This window comes from Jaculus jaculus, chromosome 17 (assembly GCF_020740685.1).
Source record: "Jaculus jaculus isolate mJacJac1 chromosome 17, mJacJac1.mat.Y.cur, whole genome shotgun sequence".
NCBI classification, from domain to species: domain Eukaryota; kingdom Metazoa; phylum Chordata; class Mammalia; order Rodentia; family Dipodidae; genus Jaculus; species Jaculus jaculus.
The window spans coordinates 54,755,462-54,780,178 of record NC_059118.1 but is presented as its reverse complement, the minus strand read 5'-3'; the positions used below and the strand labels follow the sequence as shown (position 1 = coordinate 54,780,178).

Here is a 24,717-nt window from a genome sequence, read left to right as displayed (position 1 = left end):
TAGTCTGTTACTTCCAACACCAGAAACTTGTTTTCTTTCAGCTGGATGCTTATCAGAGTGCAAGAGCAGGGTATTGACAGGAGTCGACTTCTGCCTGTAACACATTTTAAGTCACCAAAGAGGTTGGTTTAAGGCCTGCCTGGGTGAACATTAGCTCAGTCACCACATTGAAGACTTACCTTTACAATCCCATCCCATAGTAGGATTTTAGGGCTTGGCACTTCAGCGTACCAGTTTGGGTGGCTTTACAACCCACAGTCTTACCATTGGCTCCAGGCCCTTTGCATTTTATTTTCATGTTTGTCTTGTCCCCATCTCTCTGTCTTTTTGCAGCTTCAGTTCCTTTGATGGCCACCTGGGCCGTTCTCCAAGCCACAGTGAAGGGCATGTTCCATTTCCTTCAAGGGCCAGCGCACTGTCAGGGACTGACTTGCAGTTCTGTTCACTCCAGGGACTCCTGCAGTGACTGTGTGCTGGCACCCACAAGTGTGTTCGTCCCAGACATGGACCCCTGGGCCTGCTGCACTCCCTCTTCTGACCCCTCTCCTTGGCCTTGGTTGCTGGGCCTGCTGAATGGCCTGTGTGGAGCGGCAGGTCCTCTGGGGCACCCAGCGGGGTGTCAGTGTCCCACTGCCGAATGCTGTAGGCTCTAGCCCACAGTTGGCAATGCCATGCCTTCAGTGTGGAGCTGGGGTGTCGTTTCAAGGCCAAGAGCCAGAATCTGCAGATTAGTAGGTGGTCTCTTGGTTTCTCTCAGCAGGAGGATCAACCATGCTTGAGTAAGGATTACCTGACTCCTTTAATTTGTGGTCTGTTGTCAAGGATGGCGCTAGCGAGATGGACATGGTAATGTTCTGCAAGCACAGGGCCTGGAGCCCATTGACTGTGCCGTGGAAACACTCAGGTCACCCGGTCACCCAGAGACATGGTCCTTAGCGACACGGGTAGCAAATGTTCTGACCCCCTCCTCCCTGCTAGGTGGATAGCACATCTATGCAGGTTCAGGTGAAACCTCAGCCTGTTTTTCAGAGTAGCATTTTCTGTCTCTATCTGAGAGGAGAGAATGGGTGTGCCAGGACCTCTAGCCACTGCAAATGAACTCCAGATGCATGTGCCCCTTGTGCGTCTGGCTTCTGTGGGAATCGAACCTGGGTTCTTGGCCATCACTCATAAGTATAATCTGCCCGAGGGCTGTAAGTCCAGCAGGAGGCAAGTCTAAATCACTTGGAGTCCCTGATTACCATAGTGGATACATGTCCCTTTTTATCCCCACTATCCCTTGCCTCTGCCCAGTGATAGCTGGCTGAGCGAGTCTTACTGTTGCAGGGTGTGGGTGTCTGCCACCCAGCAGCAAATGGCCCTAGAATAAAGGGTCACTGGCAGGTGAGCAGGGTCATTCGGGTGCTGATTACAGAGACATCTGGTAGGATAGATGACTCCCTGCCAGCTTGTGTGTTTATACCCCAGGGGTCTCATTTCATTGCCCACCTATAACACAACAGCCCACAGAGAAAGACTTCCCACTTGTGAGACAGAAACACATTGTTTCACAACTGTTACTTTGTTTCTGAGACTTAGAGGATGTGATGAAGTCTTGGTCTGTTGGTGGCACTTGCCAGGTGTATTGGTGGCTTTCTCCAGGGTGTCTTGTCTCCTCTCCCTGACTTTGTATCCGTATCAACTCTGTTCATCAAGAAAAGTCAATGGAAGTCAGGCTGCTGGCTCTTTTCTCAGCTCACTGATTGGTTAGCTCAGGGACTAATTTTCTGTCTTGCCCATCATACTGGTGGGTCTTACAGTGCCCAGCGTGCTCCAGCCTCTTGTGTGCAGACAGAGCTCTGCTTCCTTTCTGATGCAAATACATCCCTCTTGCTGAAAGATTGCACATTTTCCTGATGCTTCGCTTGCCTCATCTGTCATTGGTAGTTGTGTTTTAAGAGTCCCTCATGGGCCCTCTCAAACTGAGGTTGTGAGATATTTAAACACGTCTGAGTCTGTCTCTTTCTCTGTGTGTGTGCATGCATGTGCCACACACCCATCCCTTATTTGAGGGGGATTTTAAAGATATTTTTATTTAATTGCAAGCAGAGAGACAGACAGAGACACTTGGGCATGCCAGAACTTCTTGCCACTGCAAACTGACTCCAAACAGATGCCCTACCTTGTGTTTCTAGCTTTCCATGGGTCCTGGTGAATTAAACCTGAGCCCACAGGCTTTATAAGCAGGCGCCTTTAACTGCTGAGCCCTCTCCCCATCTTCCATATCTGAGTTTTGATACATGTTTGAACTTATCTTCTAAGGTTAGCAGCCCCCCAAATGTGCAAATGTTCTTTGTTTTGTAAATCCATTGACAATGAAAATAGATCTCCCTGTGAGTGGATCAGGTTGTTAGAAGGGGAACTAGACTTGGTATCATCTGGTGTAACAACCTGCCCAGGCCCTGTCCACATCTCACTGGACACCCTGCTCCTTGGTGTGCCCTAGCTCATGCCACACCATGACTCGGAGACCATTGTAAATGGTGGTCCTCTCATCTTTGAATAGCGGCCCTCTCCTCTTCAGTTCTCCTCCTTCCTCAGACACCTTCCCAGACTACCTCCTAAAATGGCTGTTCTTTCTTTTGCTCGGTCTCCAGTACTGGTCCATAACCCATTGCTGGACACCCGCCTCCCCAGGCGCTAAGTTTGCTGCTTATTGCTCTACCCCTGGGACCTAGCAAAGCTTCTGGCTCATAGTAGGTATTGGATGTATTTATGTCCTTGTCACCAACCATCCTGTGCTTCCCTCCCTCCCCATTTCAGGAGGCTGTGAGCTCGACTTGGCCTGCTTTTTCCGGCTAATTAATGAGATGGGCGGCATGCAGCAAGTGACTGACCTCAAAAAATGGAACAAACTAGCAGACATGCTGCGCATCCCCAAAACTGCCCAGGACCGGCTGGCCAAGTTGCAGGAGGCGTACTGCCAGTATCTGCTCTCCTATGACTCCCTGTCCCCCGAGGAGCACCGGCGCCTGGAGAAGGAGGTGCTCATGGAGAAGGAGAGCCTGGAGAAGCGCAAGGGGCCATTGGAGGGCCACACGGAAAATGACCATCACAAGTTCCACCCCCTGCCCCGCTTTGAGCCCAAAAACGGGCTCATCCATGGTGTCACCCCCAGGAATGGCTTCCGCAGCAAGCTCAAGGAGGTGGGCCAGGCTCCACTCAAGACTGGCCGACGGCGATTGTTCGCTCAGGAAAAGGAAGTGGTCAAAGAGGAGGAGGAGGACAGAGGCGTCCTCAGTGACTTCCACAAGTGCATCTATAAGGTAGGGCTCTGCAGCCTCCCCAGAGCACCTGCCACAGCACAGGGGAGGGCACCGGGGTTGTGTGCCAGCCAGGAAGGACCCCACAGCTCAGCTGGGGCAATGTGGAGACACTGGCTTAGTCTCTTTGGAAGTTGCAGTGACAGAATCCTAAAGTGGCACATTAACAATGGTTCTGGAAGCTGGGAAACTCCACACCAAGATGTCAGCATCTGGCATGGGCCTACTTGTTGCATTGAACCAGGACAAAGAGAGCAGCTTTCATATTCCCATCCCCAGTACTATCCCAGTGGCATCAAATTTTACCTTTTGTTTTGGTGGAAACACCACCCTGCAGGACAGCAGGCCCTACCAGCTGTGTTCTGTACGAAGGTTCATTTGCAATAGAGACGCAGGAGGTGGCCGTGGAGGCAGGCTGGCTGGGGCTGGTGCAGAGAGTAGAGCTCTGGGCCTTTTGGACTTCCTTAAAACGAAATGTGGGGTTGCAGCTGTGCCAGGGTCAGAGCAGGTAAAGTGCATGTTAGTGTGTTCTATGTCTGCGAGTCTGTGCCCACCTCAGAGCAGGTCTTCTGGAGCTTTCCAGGTTGAGCACCCCCCCACCCCCGTAACCTTATATAGTCCACATAGCCTGCTGCCTCCTACTGCTCAGCACTGCCAAGCCTTCTGTAGAGAGCAAGCCTGATAAAGCGTTCAGCCCAGCTCTCCCTACTAACCACAGTGCAGGAAACCTGAGACCAGAAAATGTGGTATTGCAGCACAAGCTGCCCTTAGACACCTACTACTAAGTGGAATGAGGCAGTAAAGAATTCCTCTTAGCAGCTGTCTCACAAGGCCTTAGCCTAGCCTGCCAAGGGGTAAGACGGCAGAGTACCCTGTAGCCAGCTGACAGGAGCCCGTGTGTGCAGCCTCTCGGTCACGGTCTCTGCAGGTTGTCTGGCCCAGGCTCACCCTGTGCCCCTGCCTAGATTCCCTGGAGGCATTGTTCTCTGGGAAATTGTTGGCCAGGCCTGTCCTGGTGCAGCTCCTCAGTGTCAAGATAGGCAGATTTCTGCTTCACTGTCTGGGCTGGTCCTCAGGTCACCGTCCGTGTCCCTGTGCAGTCACCTCCACCAATAACTACAGGCCCAGAGAGGGGAGTGTGGCTGGCCTTGGGTACTGCTGCATCCCTTCCCAAGGGCCAGACCAACAACAGGTCTCAGTCACCCTTGCTTTGGCTCCAGGACTTCAAGCCTTGGAACTTTGTTTCTAGAGAGAGGAGCCCTGCTTGCCACAGGCTTGACTGTTACTAGAATTAGGATGTGGTCTCCTTTGGTCTGGTCTCTCCCTTCCTCTATGGTTCCATGGAGACAGGGGCATGGGTGACAGAGCAGATCCCAGCCCTATGGAATAGCCTTGAGTAGACTTCCAGTACCCTCTTCGGAGAAGGGAGCAGTAACCCAGGGACTCGTCATGTTTCCTCAGCCCCTGCGAAGCTGCCTCATCAAGTAGAGCCCCTCATTGAATCCCATGATTCTGAACCACTGAGTCCTGAAGTGAGCAGTGTTTTCCAGGCTTGTTACTGTTTACTTAAGAAGGCCACTGCTATGGGGATGTGTTATATGTGAGAAAAGAACTCTTATTAAAAACATAAATTCTGGAGCTGGAGAGATGGCTTAGTGGTTAAGTGCTTGCCTGTGAAGCCTAAGGACCCCAGTTCGAGGCTTGATTCCCCAGGACCTACATTAGCCAGATGCTCAAAGGGGCGCATGCGTCTGGAGTTCGTTTGCAGTTGCTGGAGGCCCTGGTGTGCCCATTCTCTCCCTCCCTCCCTCTCTGCCTCTTTCTCTCTCTGTCTTTCACTCTCAAATAAATAAAAATAAACCAAATTAAAAAAAAAAACATGAATTCTGGGCTGGAGAGATGGCTTAGTGATTAAGCTCTTGCCTGTGGAGCCTAAGGACCCCGGTTCGAGGCTCGATTCCCCAGGACCCACGTTAGCCAGATGCACAAGGGGGCGCACGCGTCTGGAGTTTGTTTGCAGTGGCTGGAGGCCCTGGCGCGCCCATTCCCCCCTCCCTCTGCCTCTTTGTCTCTCTGTCACTCTCAAATAAATAAATTAAAATGAACAAAAACAAAAACATGAATTTTTAGATTTAGTTGCAAAAATCCAACATCTTGACCAAGGTGCACAGAGCCTCTCACCACTCAGGTGTGGGCTTGCCTCCCATCGCCCTGCTGTCCTCTGTGTAGCACTGGGCTCCTCCTCGCTGTCTGCTTTCATTTTGTACCAAGAGGAAGCCAGGAGGGTTTGGAGCTGCAGAGAGCCCCGCAGCAGTGAGAACCCATGCTCCGCCTGCCGTGTCCGTGCCGACCACGTTATGTGGCCCCACAGCGGGGAGTCTGCGGCTGGTTCTCTGAGCATTCCTCTTGCTTTTGGTGGGGATGCCGACACTGAACAAGGGAAACTGATGTTGAGCAGCTATGGAAAAGCTGTACACATCTTTTCTCACCTCATCTCAGTCTCAAGGCTTGTCGAGTCCTCCCATGGCACAGAACTGCCCAGGCTCAGATTCTGTCTGTCTGTGCGCTGCTCCATCTCCATGCATCAGCGCCAGGCCTGGGCCATAGTTAGTACTTAGGAGCAAGGCCAGATCAAGAGAGAGAGTAAGGTAGAGACCCCTGAGAAGCCCACACCATGCTTGGCATATAATGCCCTTTTCTTAAGAGCCCCTCTCTCTCTCTCTCTCTCTCTCTCTCTCTCTCTCTCTCTCTCTCTCTCTCCCTCCCTCCCCCTCCCTCTCTCTCTTTCTCCTCCCCCTCTCCCCCTCTCTCCCTCTCTCCCTCTCTTCCTCTCCCTCTCCCTCTCCCCCCCAGGGATCATGCTTATTTAAATTTATATTAAGAAAAGTGTTTAATAAATTCTAACTTTGTTGCTCACCTTCCCTGCAAATGTTGGAAAAGGCAAGACTTTATGAAGGTCTTTCTCTGAGATAACCCATATACTGGAGGATAGGTAGGGCAGGAGTCCCCAGTCAGCCATTTCATCATTGCAGTTGACACAGTAGTACCGGAAACTAAACGGGACGGAGGGTGTGTGGGGTGCGCCTCAGGGTCTGGCTTTTCATTGAGCCGGTGTGCATGCAGCCAGGGTCTTGTGGGGGGGGGGGGGGAAGCCGTCCACGTCTCTGCCCACCATAGCCTCTAGGCTCCTGGTGGCTGTGGGCATATTTTCTGGGTCCGTGATCTTTATCTTCCTTACATGGATTTCCCTAAGGACTTCTGCCTCAAGTGCAAGGTGCATTCAAAAGCATCCCCTTGAGGAGCCTTTTACGCTCAGTGGGCATGTCCGTGTGTCTTCTGGGTAAACAGGCCATGCTTCCCAGCGGTCTGTGAGGGGAACAGGCATCTGCATTTCATGGTACTGGGGCTTCTTATTTTAACCTGACCTCAGGACTTTCTGCCTTGGGACACAGTGTGGCTTGTCACGATAAGGAAGCCACTGAGCCAAGACCTGTGACAGATGTGTGTCTTGACTTGAGGTCAGGGTTCCACTGTGTTTTAAGCTTCACTTTTGAGCTGGTTTTCTTTTGTTTCAGGGAAGGTCTGTTTCTCTGACAACTTTTTATCGAACAGCCAGAAATATCATGAACATGTGCTTCAGCAAGGAGCCCGCACCAGCTGAGATCGAGGTGAGTGGGTCCCTCCCCATGGAGCCTGTGAAGACGGGAGGAGCCCTCAGGTCCCAGCCTCCTGTGGATGTGGGACTGAGGTCATCCTCTGTGTTGAGTATCTGTTGGGACAGTTAATCTAAATGAATTCAAAAGCCAAAGTTGGTTCAGGGAGGATGGTAAGAGGCCTGTTTAGAGGCATGTGTCTGGAATCCCATCTCCAGTACGGTTCACACTTGGTGTCCTGTCACTCCTGTGTTGTCTGCAGGAGCATGTTTTGAGTCCCCTGAAGCTATCGTGCGTTTTTTCTCTTCTCCCATTCTTCACGTGGTGGGACTGGCAGATTGCCATTTTTGTGCCGCTGCCAGCTCTCTCCTTTGAGTTAGTGTGAGGTTGGAAAGACAGTGAGCACTTCTCTGCCCAGACCAATTAGGGGCTGTTGTGTGTGAGGCCCTGCAGGACCACGCTGCAGTTTATTTACATCCCTTGGCTAGAGCCCAGAGGAGCCCCTGTGACCCCCACCTCAGGGACCCTGGCAGCTGGAGGAACTCAACTCAGAGTCCTGGCCTGGACAGCTGAGGCCGGGAGGAGCGTTTGGGGACTGTAACTTCTGAAATGGAACTGGCTTCGGTTGCTTCATAGCCTGAAACTTGGGTCTGGAAACCTTGTTTGAGGAATTCTGTCTGTCTGTCGTCCACACCTATATCACCCCTGTTGAGACTCAGCTTCTGCTAAGAAGCAGGGCCGCTTGGCTTCACATCCATTCCACTCATGCCCAGGCTGTGCCATGTAAAGTGACCTGAGTTGAACCATTGATCATCACAGATGCTTCCAGAACTCCCATGACATTGCGATAGACCTGTCAGTTGAAGGGAATGTGGCCTTCCTTGAGCTGGAGAGGCCATTGTTGTTCTGCCTGTTTCATTGCGGGCATGTCCCAGAGGGCTTCATAGAGTGACACTGGGAAGGGCATTTCACAGTTTCCTCTCCTGGAATTAGTTTTCTCAGAAAGTCTGGGTTTTACAGTAACACTTAATGCAATTATTTAAACATAAAGTGAAGATTTGCTCAAACTCAAATATTGGTCCAAGGCTGGCTAGCCTTCTGTGTTCTGTAAAGAAGTTAGGCTTTCCTGTTTCCTGCCATGGCAGCTGGAGTTGCATTTCCTTCTGTGGACTGAGTCTTTCCCTTCCTTCCCACTGGCTGGGGCCTCTGCTCAAGGCTGCTGGCTGCTCTCGGCCACAGCTGCTGCATGGCAGGCTGGGAGCACCGAGGCTCACGGTTGGTCATAGGAGTCACTAGGAGATTGCTTGTTCCTTCTGGGCAGACTTGTAAGGAGTCCAGCCACTGGTTAGCCCTCCAGCGGTCTGTCCTGCTTCCGGCCTTGCAGACCGTGGGCCTGGCTGCTCCCTGCCTGGGCTTGTCTAGTTCCCAGGGTTCTGGTGGTGGGGACTTTTGAGATGAGGGAAATGCTGTGCTTCTGGAATGGTGATCGAAAGTACTGAGAAGGTGCCTGTGAGGGGCTGCCTCAAAGGGAAACAGAGTGCAGCTGCAAAATGCGTTTCTGACCCACTCTCCCGCCCAGCCCCGTGGCTGGAGGGCTCTGCTCCCCGCGCCATGTGCTCATCTCCTCAGCCGCCCTGCCGCCCAGGGCCAGCTTCTCAGAGTGGTGGCGCCAAGGGTGCTTTTGCCATGGTCTAAGTGGGTGCACAGGATGATTTCCCCCTCTTCTTGCCACTTTTTTATTTAAGCCTGTTTCCTATAAACAGGCCTTTTAGTTTACATGATACAACAGTCACCATTTTAACCTCTTTTTAAAAAAATTTATTTGTAAGGAGAGCTCTGTGGTATTAAGTCTCATTATTTTACAGCTATCTGCAGCACCTATCTAAACCAAAACTGCATACTGTAAGTAAGCACAGTAAACACTTTGGACCCCGTCATTTAGTCTGCCAGCCTTCAAACCCCCCCCCCCCCCCCATAGGGTCTCCCTCTAGCCTGGGTTGCAGGAGCTCACTCCAGTCCCAGGCTCTCCTCAAACTCACAGTGATTCTCCTATGACTCTGTCCCCAGAGTAATGGAATTAAAAGCCACCATGCCCTGCCCAGCCCACTTCCTGACTGGATTTCACTATTCCAGGCACCACTTCTCTGTGACTGATTATGTCACTGAATACAGTGCTTCCAACATTTAGTCACAATGTGTCAGAATTTCTTTCCTTTTAAAGCCAGGCTAGTGTTTCAATGTGTGGATAAAACATGGTGAGTTGGTTTTGCTGTCGTTGACAGCTCACTTGGGTGGCTTTCCCGTCCTAGCACATCCCGGCCTGTCAGCAGTGAGCCCGTGGCTCCCGAGACGCTGCCTCCGCTCGCAGCTGACTGCGGTGTGCTCACCTCTCCAGAGGGGTCCCGCCGGTGCTGTCGGCTGTCCCTGGAACACCCCGTGTCTGTTCTGACAGGCGCGTGATTGTACGTGGTGTCCTGCAGTAAGGTTCAGCTGTGCACTGTGGCTCAGGCACCACACAGACACTGATGGACGCTGTGCTCTTTCCTACAGCAAGAGTACTGGAGGCTGGTGGAAGAGAAGGACTGCCATGTGGCGGTGCACTGCGGCAAGGTGGACACCAATACCCACGGCAGCGGGTTCCCCGTGGGAAAATCAGAACCGTTTTCAAGGTAGTAGTGCAGCCCCCTCTCCCCCCAGTGCATGTGCTGAGGACCAGCAGGTCCCTTTCCCTGATAGCCTGTGACACTCCTCCTCTTTCCTTCTGCAGGCATGGATGGAACCTCACCGTCCTTCCCAATAACACAGGGTCCATCCTGCGTCACCTCGGTGCTGTGCCTGGTAAGCCTGGCTGTGGCCACTTGTTTTGACCATGGGGCCCAAGCCAACGGTTCTCTGAGCACCGGTGGGAAGGGCCTGGGCTCTTGAGTGCAGAATATAGGCCCTGAAGTGAGAGAGGAGTGAGGTTAGAGTTGAGTGAAGTCACGAATAATGTAGACTCATGTGGCTGAATGGGAGCCTTAGTGGCCTTATAAACTTATTTCTTTTTAATATTTTAATTTATGTATTTCAGTCAGAGTGGAGGGGTAGGAAAAAGGAGAGTATGAAGACACTGCTGCCACTGCAAATGAATTCCAGATACGTGTGCTTCTTTGTGCATCTGCCTCTATATGGTTACTGGGGAATTGAGCCCCAGGCTGTCAAGCTTAGCAAACAAGTATCTATTCATCCCATAAAGTGTTTTTCTTACCCCAACCTGACTCCTAAAAGGCACTTTGCTCAGAAGTCATGGTGCTTCAGGCTTTGGCTGAGGCAAGGGTTGTAGAGGTTTGATAGTCACTGTGAAGTCTTGGGGTCCTGCAGAGGACAGCTTGGGCCTCATTCCTATAGACCCCTTTCTGCCCAAGTCAGCATGTCCCTCATCCCAGCTTGTCATGGGTAGAGGTGGTTAACCAGTCCCCTCCATTCTCAAGTCTGAGGGCAGTGAGTCTTAGACAGGCATGTCATTAACGTTGACCATTAGCCAAACTCTTCCTTCCCTGAGATGCTTCTCTTTTCCACTAATGTTTTGAAACAATGTCCATGTTCTTGAACTTATTTCCACGTAGAAAAAACAGGGAGAGTAGATCACTAATTTCCCATGAGTTCTGTCACAAGGGAAAGAACCCCATTTCATTTTCTGGAGAACACAGTGGGTCTTAATAGCTATTACCCTTGTATGCTGGTGCCTTGCTCTAAAATGTTATTTCTCCCTTTTATTTTTCAGGAGTGACTATTCCTTGGCTAAATATTGGCATGGTCTTTTCTACCTCATGCTGGTCTCGAGACCAAAATCACCTTCCATATATTGACTACTTACACACTGGTGCTGACTGCATTTGGTGAGTACTGGTGCCCCTGTCGGTGGCACTGTGAAGTGCCGTGCCACCCTGGAGGGGAGAGAATTTGCTCCCTGTGCAGGATGCCCATGCTTCTCTCCTGGCTTTGGCTGTGGCTTCATTTGTCATCACAAGGGCTCTACTTGGCAGAAGACATTTCCCTTTTCCCTAGCAAGCAGATCACGCGTTTCTTTTGTGAACTGCTTGCGTGCAGTTTTCCTGCTGGGACGCTCGGCATAGATTTCCCACTGGCAGAAGGGAGAGGAAGACTGGTTCGCAGAGGGTGGCCTCTTCCAGGGTCTCGTATGGCATTGACTGAGGAGGGGCGGCTCCTGCTGTGGTGTCCCCCAAGTTGTGCTGTGGCACATAGTGCAGTGTTTGGGGCTAGGCCTGCTGCGCTGTCTGGGTTTTGTGTTTCAGCAACAGGCAGGAGTGACTGCATGTGTTCAGGTGTTCTGTCTGGCAGCCTAGGAGGCTTTGGCGTCACGTTCACTGCACTGACTTGCTTACTGTCCTAATGGGAGAAGTGAGACTGAGCCAACAGTCTTAGAAATGGCATTTCCTCTTCTGGGGCGTCAGTGTGGGTAGCAGCCTACTGGTGTTGGATGTGGGCTGGTTACGACCTCAGGAGGTTGGGGTCTGTGCTGAGGGCACTCACTGGTGTCCTGCAGGGCCATCCCGGGTGTGGTGAGGGCAGGGCCAGGGGCACAGTCTGGTGTGTGCAGATCTGGATGGGCTGTGGTCCTGAGAGTGAGGCAGACGGACAATTGTAGGGAGCTTCACTCTGACAACAGGCTGATTCTGTGGCTAAGGCCCTTCCCAGCTAGGGAGCATTCACAGGACTCCCCTGGCCTATCTCATACTGCCCATTTGCAGCCTTAGTTTGTTTTCATGTGAAAATGCAGTGTGAAGTGGCCCGTGAGCCTGTTTTCAGTGCTGGAGAATGGAGTCCTGAGGTGGCGAGACTTAAGATTCTCTGGGCTCTTTGAAGTCTCCTTCCTGGGTCCCTGGTGACTGAGAAGAAAGCAGAGCCAGGGATATGATCAGATAACTTTATAGTATGTGGTTTTTCTTACAACATGTGATTTATGTTAGAAACCCTTGTATTTAAATCACAAATCAGTAACAGAATATGTTGTCTTTGAAATGATCTAAACATTAAGAAATACATAAATGAGGCTTATGCCTTCACTCAGCAATGAAAAGCAGAATACAGCCTCTTAGTGAAATGATTACATCCTAAACAGCCAAGCGTCACAGTGGTGGCCTCGGCCAGGCCTGTGGAAAGGTGCCTGTGTGGAGCTAAAGGACGGGTGCCGCCACCAGTGACCAGTGCACCCCACAGCACCCATCCCTGCTTCGTGGGGCTGGGTCCTCTTGGACTGACTGTGTCCATGGTGCCCAGCCAGGAGTAACTTATTGGAGCTGGCTCTCTATAGGAGTAGAGTAGAGTAGGCCTCCTTCACCAGCCCCTTGATCACAGCAACGTGACCCCCAAGTCCTTACATTGTGATGAGGTCCAGTTTCTTACAGACTAAAGTCACCTATACTTTCCAATCCTTTTCTCCCAATAAGGCCCCCTTCTCCTGCCCCTATTGATTGTTGTGGTCTGACATGCCCCACAGACCTGCCTATGGTCTCCTCTGGGCGCTTGCATAGACCTCCACATGGCCTTTCCTGTGTCTTGTGATTCTGTAGTGCTGGCAGGCTGGGTCGAACACTGGAGAGAGGCGGGGCCCTGTGGATTCTCCCAGCTTCCCAGCAGCCGTGTCCTTGGCTGGATAGGTCACCTGTCATACTGTGCACCTAGGCCCAGTTTCCCAAGTCCCTATTTGGAGACCTTTTCTGTCTGGGTCCTTGGTCTTCCAGTCAGTCCTTGGCTAAGGACCCGAGGTACCCGTGCGTTCCTGCCATGGGCAGTGTGCATTTCTGTTTCTGTCACTGGAGGACTAGACCTTTCTCGGCGGTGTCAGAGCGCTCACAGGTATTGCATGTGCCTTTGGTTTACAGGGGTTTACCATCTGGGTTTGGTTTGAAAGCTCTGGCTCACCATGTTAGTGAGATCAACACAAAAGCTGAGCCACGTGTGTCCCGGCTGTGGTTGGCCCTGTGCTGGGTAGAAGAGGCCAGCAGTGATATGTGCTTGGCCTGGCCTGCACCCGGGCCTGGTTGTTCCGAGCAAGACGCTGCTTCTCCTGGCCCCACGGCTGCTCGGCGCCCACAGCAGGGCCTTGTCAAGCCTCTGCTCTGTTTCCCATGCCTCAGGTATTGCATTCCTGCTGAGGAGGAGAACAAGCTGGAGGACGTGGTGCACACCCTGCTGCAGGCCAATGGTACCCCAGGACTGCAGATGTTGGAGAGCAACGTCATGGTATGTCAGCAGAAGCTGCGGCTCTCCTGGGACTGTTTCATGTTGGGGCAGGCTTTTATTCGTGTTTGTCTGCAGGTCGGGATGTTTCTTGGTGGGACCCTAGTTGAGGGCCAGTGTTCTGGCTCCATGCATGCCTTCCCCCTGCTGGGTACCCAGGGGTGGGGCCCCTGGCCTCCACAGACTTGCACTTCGGCTGGGACGAGCCAGGTGCAGAGCAAGGGTGGTTCTTACCTTCTCCCTGCTGCCACTCTCGAGTTCCACCATCGCTGATTGAGACCTTCTGTTCTCAGAGTTAGTCTGTGTTTTTAAAATTTTATTTGTTTGAGGGAGGGGGAAGAGAAAGGGAAAAGAAGAGGTAGATACACATATATAGAAAGTGTGGGTGCACCAGGGCCTCCAGCCACTGCAGACGAACTCCAGACACGTGTGCCACCTTGTACAGCTGGCATAAATGGGTCCTGGGCAATCAAACCTGGGTCCTTTTGTTTTGTCTGCAAGTTCCTTCACTGCTAAGCCATCTCTCTAGCCCTGTGCATACTTTTTTTTTTTTTTTTTTTTGAGGTAGGGTTTCACTCTAGCTCAGGCTGACCTGGAATTCACTCTGTATTCTCAGGGTGGCCTCGAACTCATGGTGGTCCTCCTACCTCTGCCTCTTGAGTGCTGGGATTAAAGGCGTTCGCCACCATGCCCAGCTCTGTGTATACTCTTTAAAGGAGAATTATAACCTCAGCCTGTGAGCAGCTCTGTCTGTCAGGTGTTCCACTGGCAGAACTTTGAGGCTGGCCAGCCGGCTGGGCTCCTCCGCCCTGGTGCAGGGAGGTTCCTGGCTGGGTGCAGTGCACACCTCAGCTGCCCTGTCTCTCCAGATCTCCCCAGAGGTGCTGTGCAAAGAGGGGATCAAGGTCCACCGGACCGTGCAGCAGAGCGGGCAGTTCGTTGTCTGCTTCCCGGGCTCCTTCGTGTCCAAAGTGTGCTGTGGGTACAGTGTCTCAGAGACCGTGCACTTCGCTACCACCCAGTGGACAAGTATGGGCTTCGAGACCGCTAAGGTGAGCAGCGCAGCTGTCACTGAGCATTGTGGAGTGAGCGCCAAGATACACGGGGTGTGTCTGTCTGAAACTCGTAGATATTTCATATTGGAATGTGTTGTTGAAAACTGTAGTCCCTGAGTTCCATCCATGGCACTGACAGGAACGAAAATATTGGGGGTTGATTATATCATGAGGGGTTTTGATGTTCACTAATGGACAAAACCTGTGGTAGAGGGTGGAGCCCGAGCTGAATGGACGCGAGTGCAGAGCTGACGCTGCTCACTGCCGAGTGGAGGCGCTGGCGGTGTTCTCCGGCTGAGCAAGATGGCCGTGCAGTCTTGAGCAGCTGTGATCTGAATGCCCCGGCTGCCCGGAGCCTCACAGCTTCCACCTCCTCTTTCAGGAGATGAAGCGCCGCCACATAGCCAAGCCATTCTCCATGGAGAAGCTGCTCTACCAGATCGCACAAGCCGAAGCGAAAAAGGAAAACGGTCCCACCCTCAGTACCATCTCGGCCCTTCTGGACGAGCTCAGGTGCCAAGACCCTGGCTTCCCAGGACTTCGGGGAGAGGTTGTGCCTGGGTGGTCTGCGTGTTGGGCTGAGCAAGCAGCTGGAACTTTCTGTGTATAACAGCTGTGCGTGCTAGGCACCCTGCCCTGCCAGGGCTTGTCCTGCTGGACACATGCTTTCTGAGTGGGCCACTTAGCTTTTTGTGTTGTTGTTGTTGTTTTTATTTTTATTTATTATTTCTTTGAGATAGGGTCTAACTCAGACTGACCTGGAATTCACTATGTAGTCTCAGGGTGGCCTCAAACTCACAGCGATCCTCACCTGGCCCTTTGTTTTGCTTTTATGATGTCTGGCTTGCTGACAGGAAGTACTTTTAATCTTTCTTGTGACTGGACCCCCTTTTGTAGCAGTATTTCATCAGAGGCCTCAGGGCAGTGTAGGGATAGATAGTGGACCTCAATGCCCAGCCTTGGTTGTGGTATGGTGCTGGCTTAGACCCCCCAACCTGGCTTGTGTCCAGCAGTGACTGAAGGAGCTTGTAGCAGGTCAGGCTGACACCCGATGCCAAGATTCCCATCTGCCTGCGCCCCTGCTTAGCCCACTTCTCTCCCATGAAGCCTTGTGGGGTTTCTCCCTCCTTGGCGCGGCCTCCTGGTGGTGCTGGCAGACAGTGTCCACTGCAACAGCACCAAGAAGCTTAGCGCAAGGACAAAGGCCTCCAGTAACTTTTCACATGCTTCTGCCGTTTGCCAGTGACTGTCCCCGTGGTAACTCTACTCCAAGGCCAGTCACCATGTACCTTAGAGCTCATTTGGCTTTCTGAATGAAGGGTATGGTTCTCTCCTGGGGCTTTAGGAAGACTTCTGACCCCATGGGTAGTCCTCACTGCCTGTCCTTGACTGTTCTCTTGATGGAGAGGCAAAGCCTGCTGATGGTGTCCTCCATGTCTGAGCAGGGATACGGAGTTGCGACAGCGCAGACAGCTGTTCGAGGCCGGCCTCCATTCCTCTGCGCGCTACGGCAGCCATGACAGCGACAGCACAGTGGCCGGCGGGAAGAAGAAGCCTCGGAAGTGGCCGCAGCTGGAGACCTCAGAGAGGCGGTGTCAGGTCTGCCAGCACTTGTGCTACCTGTCCATGGTGAGTGTGTCCCTGCCCTCCATCCTGCTGGGCAGAGCTGCTGGAGGGCTCCATCTCTCAAGCCTGTTGCAGGGGCATGCCGAGTTCTTGGCCTCCAAGCAGGTCTTCAGGGCCCACCACACCAAGGGCTGCCCATCGGGAAATTCAGGTGTTTCTCGACTCCCCTCTGATGCCAGCCATTTTGTAGGCATACCCCAGCAGGCCGCCCTTGCCTGGCCTGTCCACCACCTTTCAAAGGCCAGTCACGCGCTACTCTCCTGAGGCGCCCTCTCCTCGCTGACTTAGCATATGGCTACTCTTGCTCCAGCCCCAAGCTATTCCAGAGCCGCGTTGCTGGCATTTTGAAAGCACCCAACTGAAAGCAGCTGATGGGAGGAAAGGGTTTATTTTGGCTTTCAGTCCCCAGGCCAAGTGTCATCATGGCATGATAAGCATGGCAGAGCAGAGGCTGGGCATCATCTCTTGCCACAGCAGCTGGAAGTAGCACCAAGAGTGAGCTAACAACTAGCTCTGGCAAGTGGGGCTAACACACAAGGTCTGTCCCCGTGACACACTTTGCCTCCCATTTCTCCCAGCTGGGAATAGGGTATGAGGTTAACCACAAACACCAGAGGCTGTGAGGGACGCTTCCTGCGCACAACCCAGCTGAAACTCAGGGTGGTTGGCTCTTCCCACCCGCTGCTGTAGTCTAGATCGCATTTCTCAATGATGGGTACCACCCCCACCCCAAACTGATCTCCTCCATCTGGGCCTTCTGTGGAATTCGCATTCTACACGTCATGTGATTACAGGACTCCACACTCTGTGGTCATAACACGTGAGTGCATCATGCTCTCTCCTGCTCCGTGGTGGGCCAACATCAGTACAGGGTGTGGCTCTCAGCTTGCCCAGCCCTTCATCTGCCAGCAGGGAAGAGGGTGAACTGGCAGTCCCGGTTGGGTTGCCAAACATAAGGGGTTGGAAGGTTGGCAGCCGTGGGCCAAAGTGATGGCAGTTAGTTTCTGAGGCCTGTGTCCTTGGCTTGTGGGGCCACCCTCTTGTGCTTCTGCCTGGCTGTCTGTCGCAGAGTCTACTCTGAAGGACACCATCAGTTCGGGTCAGGGCCAGCAATGACCTCTCACGGGTCCCATTGCTGAGGTGCTCATAGTAAAGACAGGGTGTGGGGGACAGCCTGTCATCATCTCATGCTGCAAGCCTCCTCCCCTTTCTTGTTTTCTTCTCTTGGAGACTTTCAGTGGGAAAGAATAACAGTAGCTCACTCTTGGTGCTACTTCCAGCTGCTGTGGCAAGAGATGGTCTTAAAATATCCTTTCAGCAAGCATCACTTGTAAGAGATGTGAAGCTGTCTGGTACTTTTTGGTGGCCTGTTCTATTCATTTTTGCTCAAGCTTTTGGGTGATTTTGAGGCCACATTCCTGTGGCCCTGGCCTATTCATCCTCTGCCAGGTTCTCAGGATGATAGTGTGTGGCTTGTTTTCAAGTTGTCTTTCGAAAGCTGAGCCTTCAGTTGGCAACTGGCTTTTCTCATCAGCCTGAATATTGAACCATCCTTGGTGAAAGTTAAAGCATCTAGCAGTTACTTTTTACAAGGGCATAGTTCACTTCGCATTTCGGTGGGAGGGTGAGGCGGCTGCTTACACCGTGTCTGCTGTTGGGAAGCAGGGAGATGAATGCTGCTGCTCCACTCTGTACCTCTTTATTCAGTCGGGGACCCACCCCATCAGTGATGGCACCCGTATTCAGTTAAACCTTTCTGGACATAGCTTCATAAACCCACCCAGAGATCTGTTTCCATGGTGAGTGTGACTCATCAAGGTGACCATGACAGTTACCTTTGTAGGGTTTCATTGTGAGAACTCGCATTGCCCAGACTTAAGTTTGAGCATGCATTTTTTTCCCCTAATATTTTTATTTATTTGAGAGATTGAGAAAGGGAGACACAGAGACTAGGCATTGCACTGAGCTCCAGACACATATACTACCAGTGCATCTGGCTTACATGGGCACAGGGAATTCGAACCTGGATCTTTAGGTTTGTGGGCACGCGCCTTAAACACTAGCCCATCTCTCCAGCCCCAGGACATGCTTTTCTTTTTTTTTTTTTTTGAGGGGGGCATCACCCCCCAAGTGCTGGGATTAAAGGTGTGTGCCACCATGCCTGGCTTTTTCCTTAGTGTTTTTTTTTTTTTTTTTTTTTTGAGAGTGACAGATCGAGAATGGGCGTGCCAGGGCCTCCAGCCATTGCAAAGGAACTCCAGATGTGTGTGCCCCCTTGTGCATATGGATAACGTGGGTCCTGGGGAATCGAGCCTCAAACCATGGTCCTTAGCCTTCATAGGCAAGCGCTTAACCTCTAAGCCATCTCTCCAGCCCTTTCCTTAGTTTTTTAAGGCAGGTTCTCACGCTAGCCCAGAGTGTCCTGGAACTCGTTCTGTAGCCCAGGCTGGCCTCAAGCTTACAGTGATCCTTCTCCTTCAGTCTCCTGAGCCTGGTTTCATTTTTATGTTGTCACATAGTTACATAGGATTTGAGGTCTGGGCAGGAGATGGGCACTAATCCATTGGGCTCTGTGCTCACCATGTGGCCTCAGGCAGCAGGACCCAAGGTCTTCAGGGGCTCTCGAGTTAGGTGTTTTGGTGGGTTTAGGTCCCCCAGTGAGGTCCAGGGCCCAGCTTTTGTCTCTGGCTGGACCTTCTGAGCTGTAGTGCGGTTCTGTGTGCTAGAGTCCACGCCCACCCTGCCGCCTCCTGTCGTATATTTTGACCAGAAATGCACAGGTCCTGGGCTCAAGCCCGCTATCTAACACAAGTGCTATGACATTTTTCCCCTCTGGGGTGGCCCTTGTGACACGGTGCAGCTCTGTGAGCCCTGAGGACCAGCCACGGGAGCCCCTCCCTGCCCTCCCTCCCCTCCCGGGCAGATGTGCTCAGCTGTGCTGCTGCCCCTGCAGGTGGTACAGGAGAACGAGAACGTGGTGTTCTGCCTGGAGTGCGCCCTGCGCCACGTGGAGAAGCAGAAGTCCTGCCGCGGCCTGAAGCTGATGTACCGCTACGACGAGGTCAGTCCCGGCCCGGCAGGGCCACGCGCACGCCGCCTCCCCCAGCGGGCTCTGTGGCACGGAGGCTGCGCCCAGCGTGAGGACTGAAGAGCTGGGAGCTGTGGATGCGTTCCGTTCCTCCCACTCCCAGCCCAGGGCCGGAATCTGCAGCCATTTGACCTGTACAAGCTCCTGCCACTGTTTGCTTCCGTCCACACCGCCTCTGCCGTGCTGCCTCCTGAGCAAGAGCACAGGGGAGGGCCGCCCTGCTCCTAACCCGGGGGCGGGTCCTTCCAGGCTGGTCTCAGGCTCACTGCCCTGAGCCCATCCACGCTCCTGTGGGTCATGCTGCGGGGCAGAGGAGGTTGCCACCAAGGCCACATGTGTCTCCACTCTGGCTGTCCAGAGGCTACACTACCCTTTGGAACCCCTTTCCCTGCAATTGACCACCACAGGGCAGGGTGCTTGGCAGCATTCTTGACCATTCCTTCTAGGAGCCTGCATTGTCCACCTGGCAGGAACACTTGAAAACGGCACTGCCCTCAGGCCTCTCTCCCAGCATACTCACCTGACTGTGCCTGCTGGAATGTTGGCTGCCCCACCCCTGACCTGGCACAGCTATGGGCAGTCAGGGCTGGTGGGCCTCAGTGTACATGGGTTTGGGCTTAATTTAATGCTGAAGGTGGTCCCCACATCCATACTGACCAGGTTGCCTGACAGTTGGGGGCTATGTCAGATATGGTGGTTCATGCTTGGAATCCTAGCAATTGGGGAGGCTTAGTCATGGGGGTTGCCACAGGTTCAAGTCCAGCATGGGCTACAGAGCAAATTCCAGGCCAGTGTGGGCTAGAGTGTCAAAAACACAAAAATACACTGGGTGTGGTGGCACTTGCCTTTAATCCCAGCACTTGGGAGGTAGAGGTAGGAGGATCGCCATGAGTTCAAGGCCACCCTGGACGACATAGTGAATTCCAGTTCAGCCCGGACTAGAGTGAAACCCTACCTAGAAAAACCAAACCAAACCAAATGAAATTGTGTACTGGTGGCTGGATCGCAGCCCAACTGTGCATGGCCGCCCTAGGAGAGGCTGGGCCAGTCTGTGGGAGCATGAACTAGTCCTTTTACCTGCATTGCACATGCCAGCATTCCATGGTCCCCTGTGGGCTGTAGGGCAGGGAAAGGAACGGAGGCAGCCCAAGCATCTCAGTGAGCCCCATGGGCTTCTGGTGGATGGCATGCCAGGGCTGCACCGAGGATGCCCAAGTGGCTCTATCTATCAGGGTCCTTGTGTCATATGGGCATATCTGCACCTGTGCCCCCCTCCCCCCACATACACACAGTAGCTCCACGTCCTTGTTGACCACTGCAGGTCGAGTGGCTGCACTCTAGGCTGCCCCAGGCCTATGGCCTCTGTGGGCTTTGCTTTTGTCTTCAGATTCTGGGTCTAGTTCTATATACAGTACTGGCTCCACCTTCCAAACCAAGCTCTGGTCCAGCCAGCTCTCCCCAGTAAAGGCCTTCATGTTCCAGTTGGTCTTGTTGCTCTCACTTCAAAGGTTGCAAGAGTCAGAGTTCAGAGGGAGCAACCTGAGGCTTTGTGCACAGGACTGCCTTCTCCTCCTTCGCCTGCAGTCCTGGGGCTCAGCCACACATTAGTGCCTCCTTCCTCCAAGAAACATATTGCAAAAACAAAGGTATTAATGCCCGCCTGTGCCTCCTTACATGTGTCCCAGGCCGGCCTTTACCGTGTGATCTTCCCCACCTCAGCTTGGAGAGGGTGGAGATTATAGTGGCCCAGGCCTAGCTGGGCATCCAGTTCAGTGCTGACAAATACCTGCGGTGAGGTGCTAGGGCACAGCTTGGTTTGATGTCTGTCCTTCAATGCAGAGGGTAAACATTCACCTCCTAGAGCGGGGTGGACCCAGTGATGTGGCCTCGTCGGCAGCTCAGGTCTGCTCCGTAAGTGCCTCCATGTGGGCTCTGTAGTTGAGCGGCCTACCATCTGCACCCAGGACTTTCGGAAAGTGATCACAGGGCTCATGGACCTAGGAAGAGATCCAATGTGCCTAGCTCCTAGCCTTAGCCACACCTGTCTGGGTGTGTGGATCGGGTTGCCCCACAAAGGAATATGCTTCAGATAAAAGTGTAACCCCAATCCAATCTGACCCCCCTCTGTGGGAAACCTGGCATGCACAGACTTGTTCTCATGTAGATCATCCAGCCCAAGAACAGAGAGCTGGAGGTGGCCGGCACCTGGCTGGTAGCCTGGGGGCAGGCTTTTTTCCCCTGACACTTTAGAAGTATTATTTCTTTTTCTGGTTTTTCGAGGCAGGGTCTCACTCTAGCCCAGGCTGACCTGGAAGTCACTGTGTAGGTTCAGGTGGCCTCAAACTCACCGGGGTCCTTATTCCTCTGCCTCCCGAGTGCTGGGATTAAAGGCGTATACCCCACTCCCTGCTAGGTGTTCTTTCTCAGGCACCATCACATCCATTCTCAAGGCCCACGGAATCTGGGAATCACTCTGGTCTCTGTAGAAGTCTGTTAGTGTCTTGTGCTGACATGGTTTGGTGATGGTCCCCGGCCCTTGACATGGCTGCATTAACTCACTTTGTTCTTTCCAGGAGCAGATCATCAGTTTGGTCAACCAGATTTGCGGCAAAGTGTCCGGCAAAAACGGCAGCATTGAGAACTGTCTTAGTAAACCCACACCAAAAAGAGGGCCCCGCAAGAGAGCGACTGTGGACGTGCCGCCATCTCGGCTGTCATCCTCCGGGTCATCCAAAAGTGCTTCGAGCTCATCATGAAGATGCCAACACCATGGTGGATTTCTATATATTTTTTGTAATTATTATATTCTAGTTTGGAGTACTTGCTGTAGGATACAGGCTGTCTTTGCACTAGCTCTAAAGAAGACTTTCTTCTGGTTTTAGAGAACTAATTTTGTTTTAGCATTAAACTGTTGAGGATTTTTGTACTTAGAATTCCTAGATACCGCAGTCAGAGTTTGGAAACTGCCGTATACTCACTGCTTTACAACCCTGGAGGGGCTGTATTAATTTGTATCGCCCCTGTGGCTGATGAAAGCTTTTTTGTTTTGATTTATTTTTTTTTTTTTTGTAACTGTTGGGGAAAAAGGCTTTTTAACCCATTTTTGAAGAGGGTGAAGTTTGGAGAACAAATTTTAAAACCATCAGTCATGTGAGCAGATTTTTCTAGATTGGAAAAGGGATAGGACACACACACACACACACACACACACACACACACACACGAAAACTTGAAAAGAAATGGCTTTACTTTGCTGTCTTTTCTTCTGTCATGTGCGAGATGAGTTTGTAACTTGGAAACTGGAGAGCCCATTTTGTTTGTTTGGCGTTAAGGCAGCTAGAGGTGGACGTTGTTTCTTAACCACAGGCAAAATGTGGAGGTTGGAGTGACGAGGTTCTCGTTACCAGCACATCACTATGCATCCGTCTGAGGAAGAGAGAGGATGAAGACCGAGACTGCCTGCCTTGCAGGGTCGCTGAGGGAGACCTGTGCCTGATTTCATTAGGAAATCCATTCTGTTATTTTTTTGGTGCTGTTGGCTACTTTATCAAAACAAAAACAACCCACCCTTCAATAGCATCCTTAAGGGAAAAAACTAAGAAAAAAAGGAAACAGTGATGGAAGCCGCAGCGCTTCTGTGTCATCGACGTGCAATCTCCAACATTCCATCTCGTCTCACTTGTCCTTCACCTTCACAGGTCAGCGTTAACCTTCATCTAAATGTCTTGTTTGTGGGCACATTAGAGCCATAGGTCTACAGTTCTTTTGAATGTGAAAATGCATTTGCGCTCATTTTGTCTATTTTTTCTCTTCATGTTTTAACAAAAAAGGAAAAAAAAAAAGAAAAAAAGAGAATCCCATCCCTTTTGTACATATGCCTGTAAATTGTTTTAAATACTTGAGCCTTTTCTTGGTGGGGGGAGGGGCGGGGTGAGAAGACAAGATGAAGAAAAGCCTTACACTTCAGTTTCTTCATCGGTTGGATTGGATGCTTACAGGGTTTTTCTTGTAACATTATAAGTGCTGCTTACATCACTGAACAACAACAAACATGATAATGGAGTAGCTGTTGCCCTTCTCCGGTTGTGTGTACAGTATGTGTGGAATAAAAAAGGGAAACTGTTTTCACAAGCTGTTCTTTGTTTCATAATTGGATCATCAGTCCCCTAGCTACCCATATTGCACTGAGCTTGCCAGTGGTAACTGCCAGGAACTCCCAGGATCCACTTTGTTGGTTGTTGTTACAGAAGACTGAACTGTTCTGGAGTATTTAACAGTTACATAGCAGAGTCACGTGTTTTCCAATGTGGTTGTCCCGTTTTCATGGCTTTGCTGTGTACTTTCCCTCTTTGACAGTAAACTTCCGCCTATGGCTTACAGTTTGACATTAATTTATTAGCGCTGCTCTGCACCCTCCCTCGTTTGGGAGACTTCATGTGGTTTATTGCCAGTTTTTTGTTTACTTTTCAGGTTTGTACTACAAGGTTTAATAAAAACAAAGTTTTTTGGACATTTTGTCTGTCTTGTGGAAGATGAGGGGAAATGGGCTTTGCTTCGCTGGTCAGTGGGCAGAGGCTGCACTCTTGGCCCAGCAGTGGAGCTCGCATTGCTGGCTCAGACGTCCATCCCTAGTGGTGCTGGGCCGCACCCGCCCTTTCCTGCCCTCAAGCTGTGGCCCACTAGGGACAGGAGCAGGTGTCCTTGGAGTCTTCCCTGAGGGAGCCAGCAACTTGTTTTAGCTCGTCTGTTTCTCTGGGATCTTCGTGTGTTCAAGTACTAAAGCCGGGGTTGGCCTGGTGGTGGTTATGCTAATACATTTGTAACGATCAGATGAAAACCTGATCTCATTGTGTCCTGTCAGTTCTCAATGTGATCACATGCAGTGACGTGTGATAGATTTAGCAAGGAAGTCACTATTTCATTCAAGATCGAGCTGCTGTGGAGCCCACATTGCCTGGCTCAGGCCCTGTGTCCCCCACCCCCCGGCCCCAAGACCCTTAGTACCTGCATGTCCTGGTCATATGAGCTGTAAGGATCTGTGTAGGCAAAAAGCCTTTCAAAACAAACTGGCCATGTACTCATTACTCAGTTCAGTGTCTAGTCCTCAAAATTTTATTGTTAGCCCTTCTCTCAGCTTCTCAAACGCCACTGGCAACTGGGTTGAGTCAAGACTCAAACAGCCTGGCCCTGCAGCTGGACTGTCCAGACCGCTGACACTTCACTTAAATGTCCTGAGTCGAGTCACTGTCATCACTGACATCTGGTGTGGCCTTTCTGTCGGCATGTAAAGTGGCCAAGGCAGTGTCCACCTGGACCTCTTCCTCATCAGACTGGACGAGGGGACAGTCTCCCCCATTACCGGTGGCCACATCAGTGCAGAAAGAAGGTGAGGCCGGCGACTGAGGTGCTAATTCTGTAGGATTTGGAACTGGAAGAGTAATGTCATTCTGACAAGGGTCGGATTCAGGCTCTGTGAAAGAAAGTAGGGGGGAAATGTGTCATTTCAGTAGTTGGCACTGAGGGGAACTGTCTGCTGCCACTAGAATAAAGTGCTGCATGTTGGTTGTTCGACAGCTTGTCTGCCCCTCCCTGCAGGAGCCATTACAAGAGGCCAAGGTACTGGCTAGTCACGCTGTTCCTTACTTAGCCTGGTGACACAATGAACTAATGAAGCAGGTGCTAAAGGCAAATACTGAAACAGCCCAGGGAACTTGAAGACTCTAAATCATTCTAGATCCTTGAAGGAATTC

The 24,717-nt window shown here is 51.8% G+C and overlaps 2 protein-coding genes across 7 annotated transcripts in view; one reads left to right on the top strand and one right to left on the bottom strand.

The window, feature by feature from the left end:
* Jarid2 (jumonji and AT-rich interaction domain containing 2) overlaps positions 1-23,477 on the top strand; it is a 289,580-nt gene extending 266,103 nt beyond the window's left edge. For all 5 annotated transcript variants that reach the window (XM_045136482.1, XM_004667940.2, XM_045136481.1 and 2 more), the window contains 11 exons: positions 2,803-3,305; positions 6,878-6,970; positions 9,506-9,624; positions 9,723-9,793; positions 10,719-10,833; positions 13,096-13,201; positions 14,068-14,250; positions 14,636-14,766; positions 15,699-15,882; positions 18,833-18,940; positions 21,541-23,477. In XM_045136482.1, coding sequence (XP_044992417.1) covers positions 2,803-3,305; positions 6,878-6,970; positions 9,506-9,624; positions 9,723-9,793; positions 10,719-10,833; positions 13,096-13,201; positions 14,068-14,250; positions 14,636-14,766; positions 15,699-15,882; positions 18,833-18,940; positions 21,541-21,723 — 1,796 coding nt within the window. In that variant the 3' untranslated portion in view covers positions 21,724-23,477. The remainder of the gene's footprint in view (positions 1-2,802; positions 3,306-6,877; positions 6,971-9,505; positions 9,625-9,722; positions 9,794-10,718; positions 10,834-13,095; positions 13,202-14,067; positions 14,251-14,635; positions 14,767-15,698; positions 15,883-18,832; positions 18,941-21,540) is intronic.
* Positions 23,478-24,052: 575 nt separating this feature from the next.
* The window catches only part of Dtnbp1 (dystrobrevin binding protein 1), a 164,733-nt gene continuing 164,068 nt past the window's right edge, over positions 24,053-24,717 (bottom strand). For both annotated transcript variants that reach the window (XM_045136485.1, XM_045136486.1), the window contains exon 10: positions 24,053-24,437. In XM_045136485.1, coding sequence (XP_044992420.1) covers positions 24,190-24,437 — 248 coding nt within the window. In that variant the 3' untranslated portion in view covers positions 24,053-24,189. The remainder of the gene's footprint in view (positions 24,438-24,717) is intronic.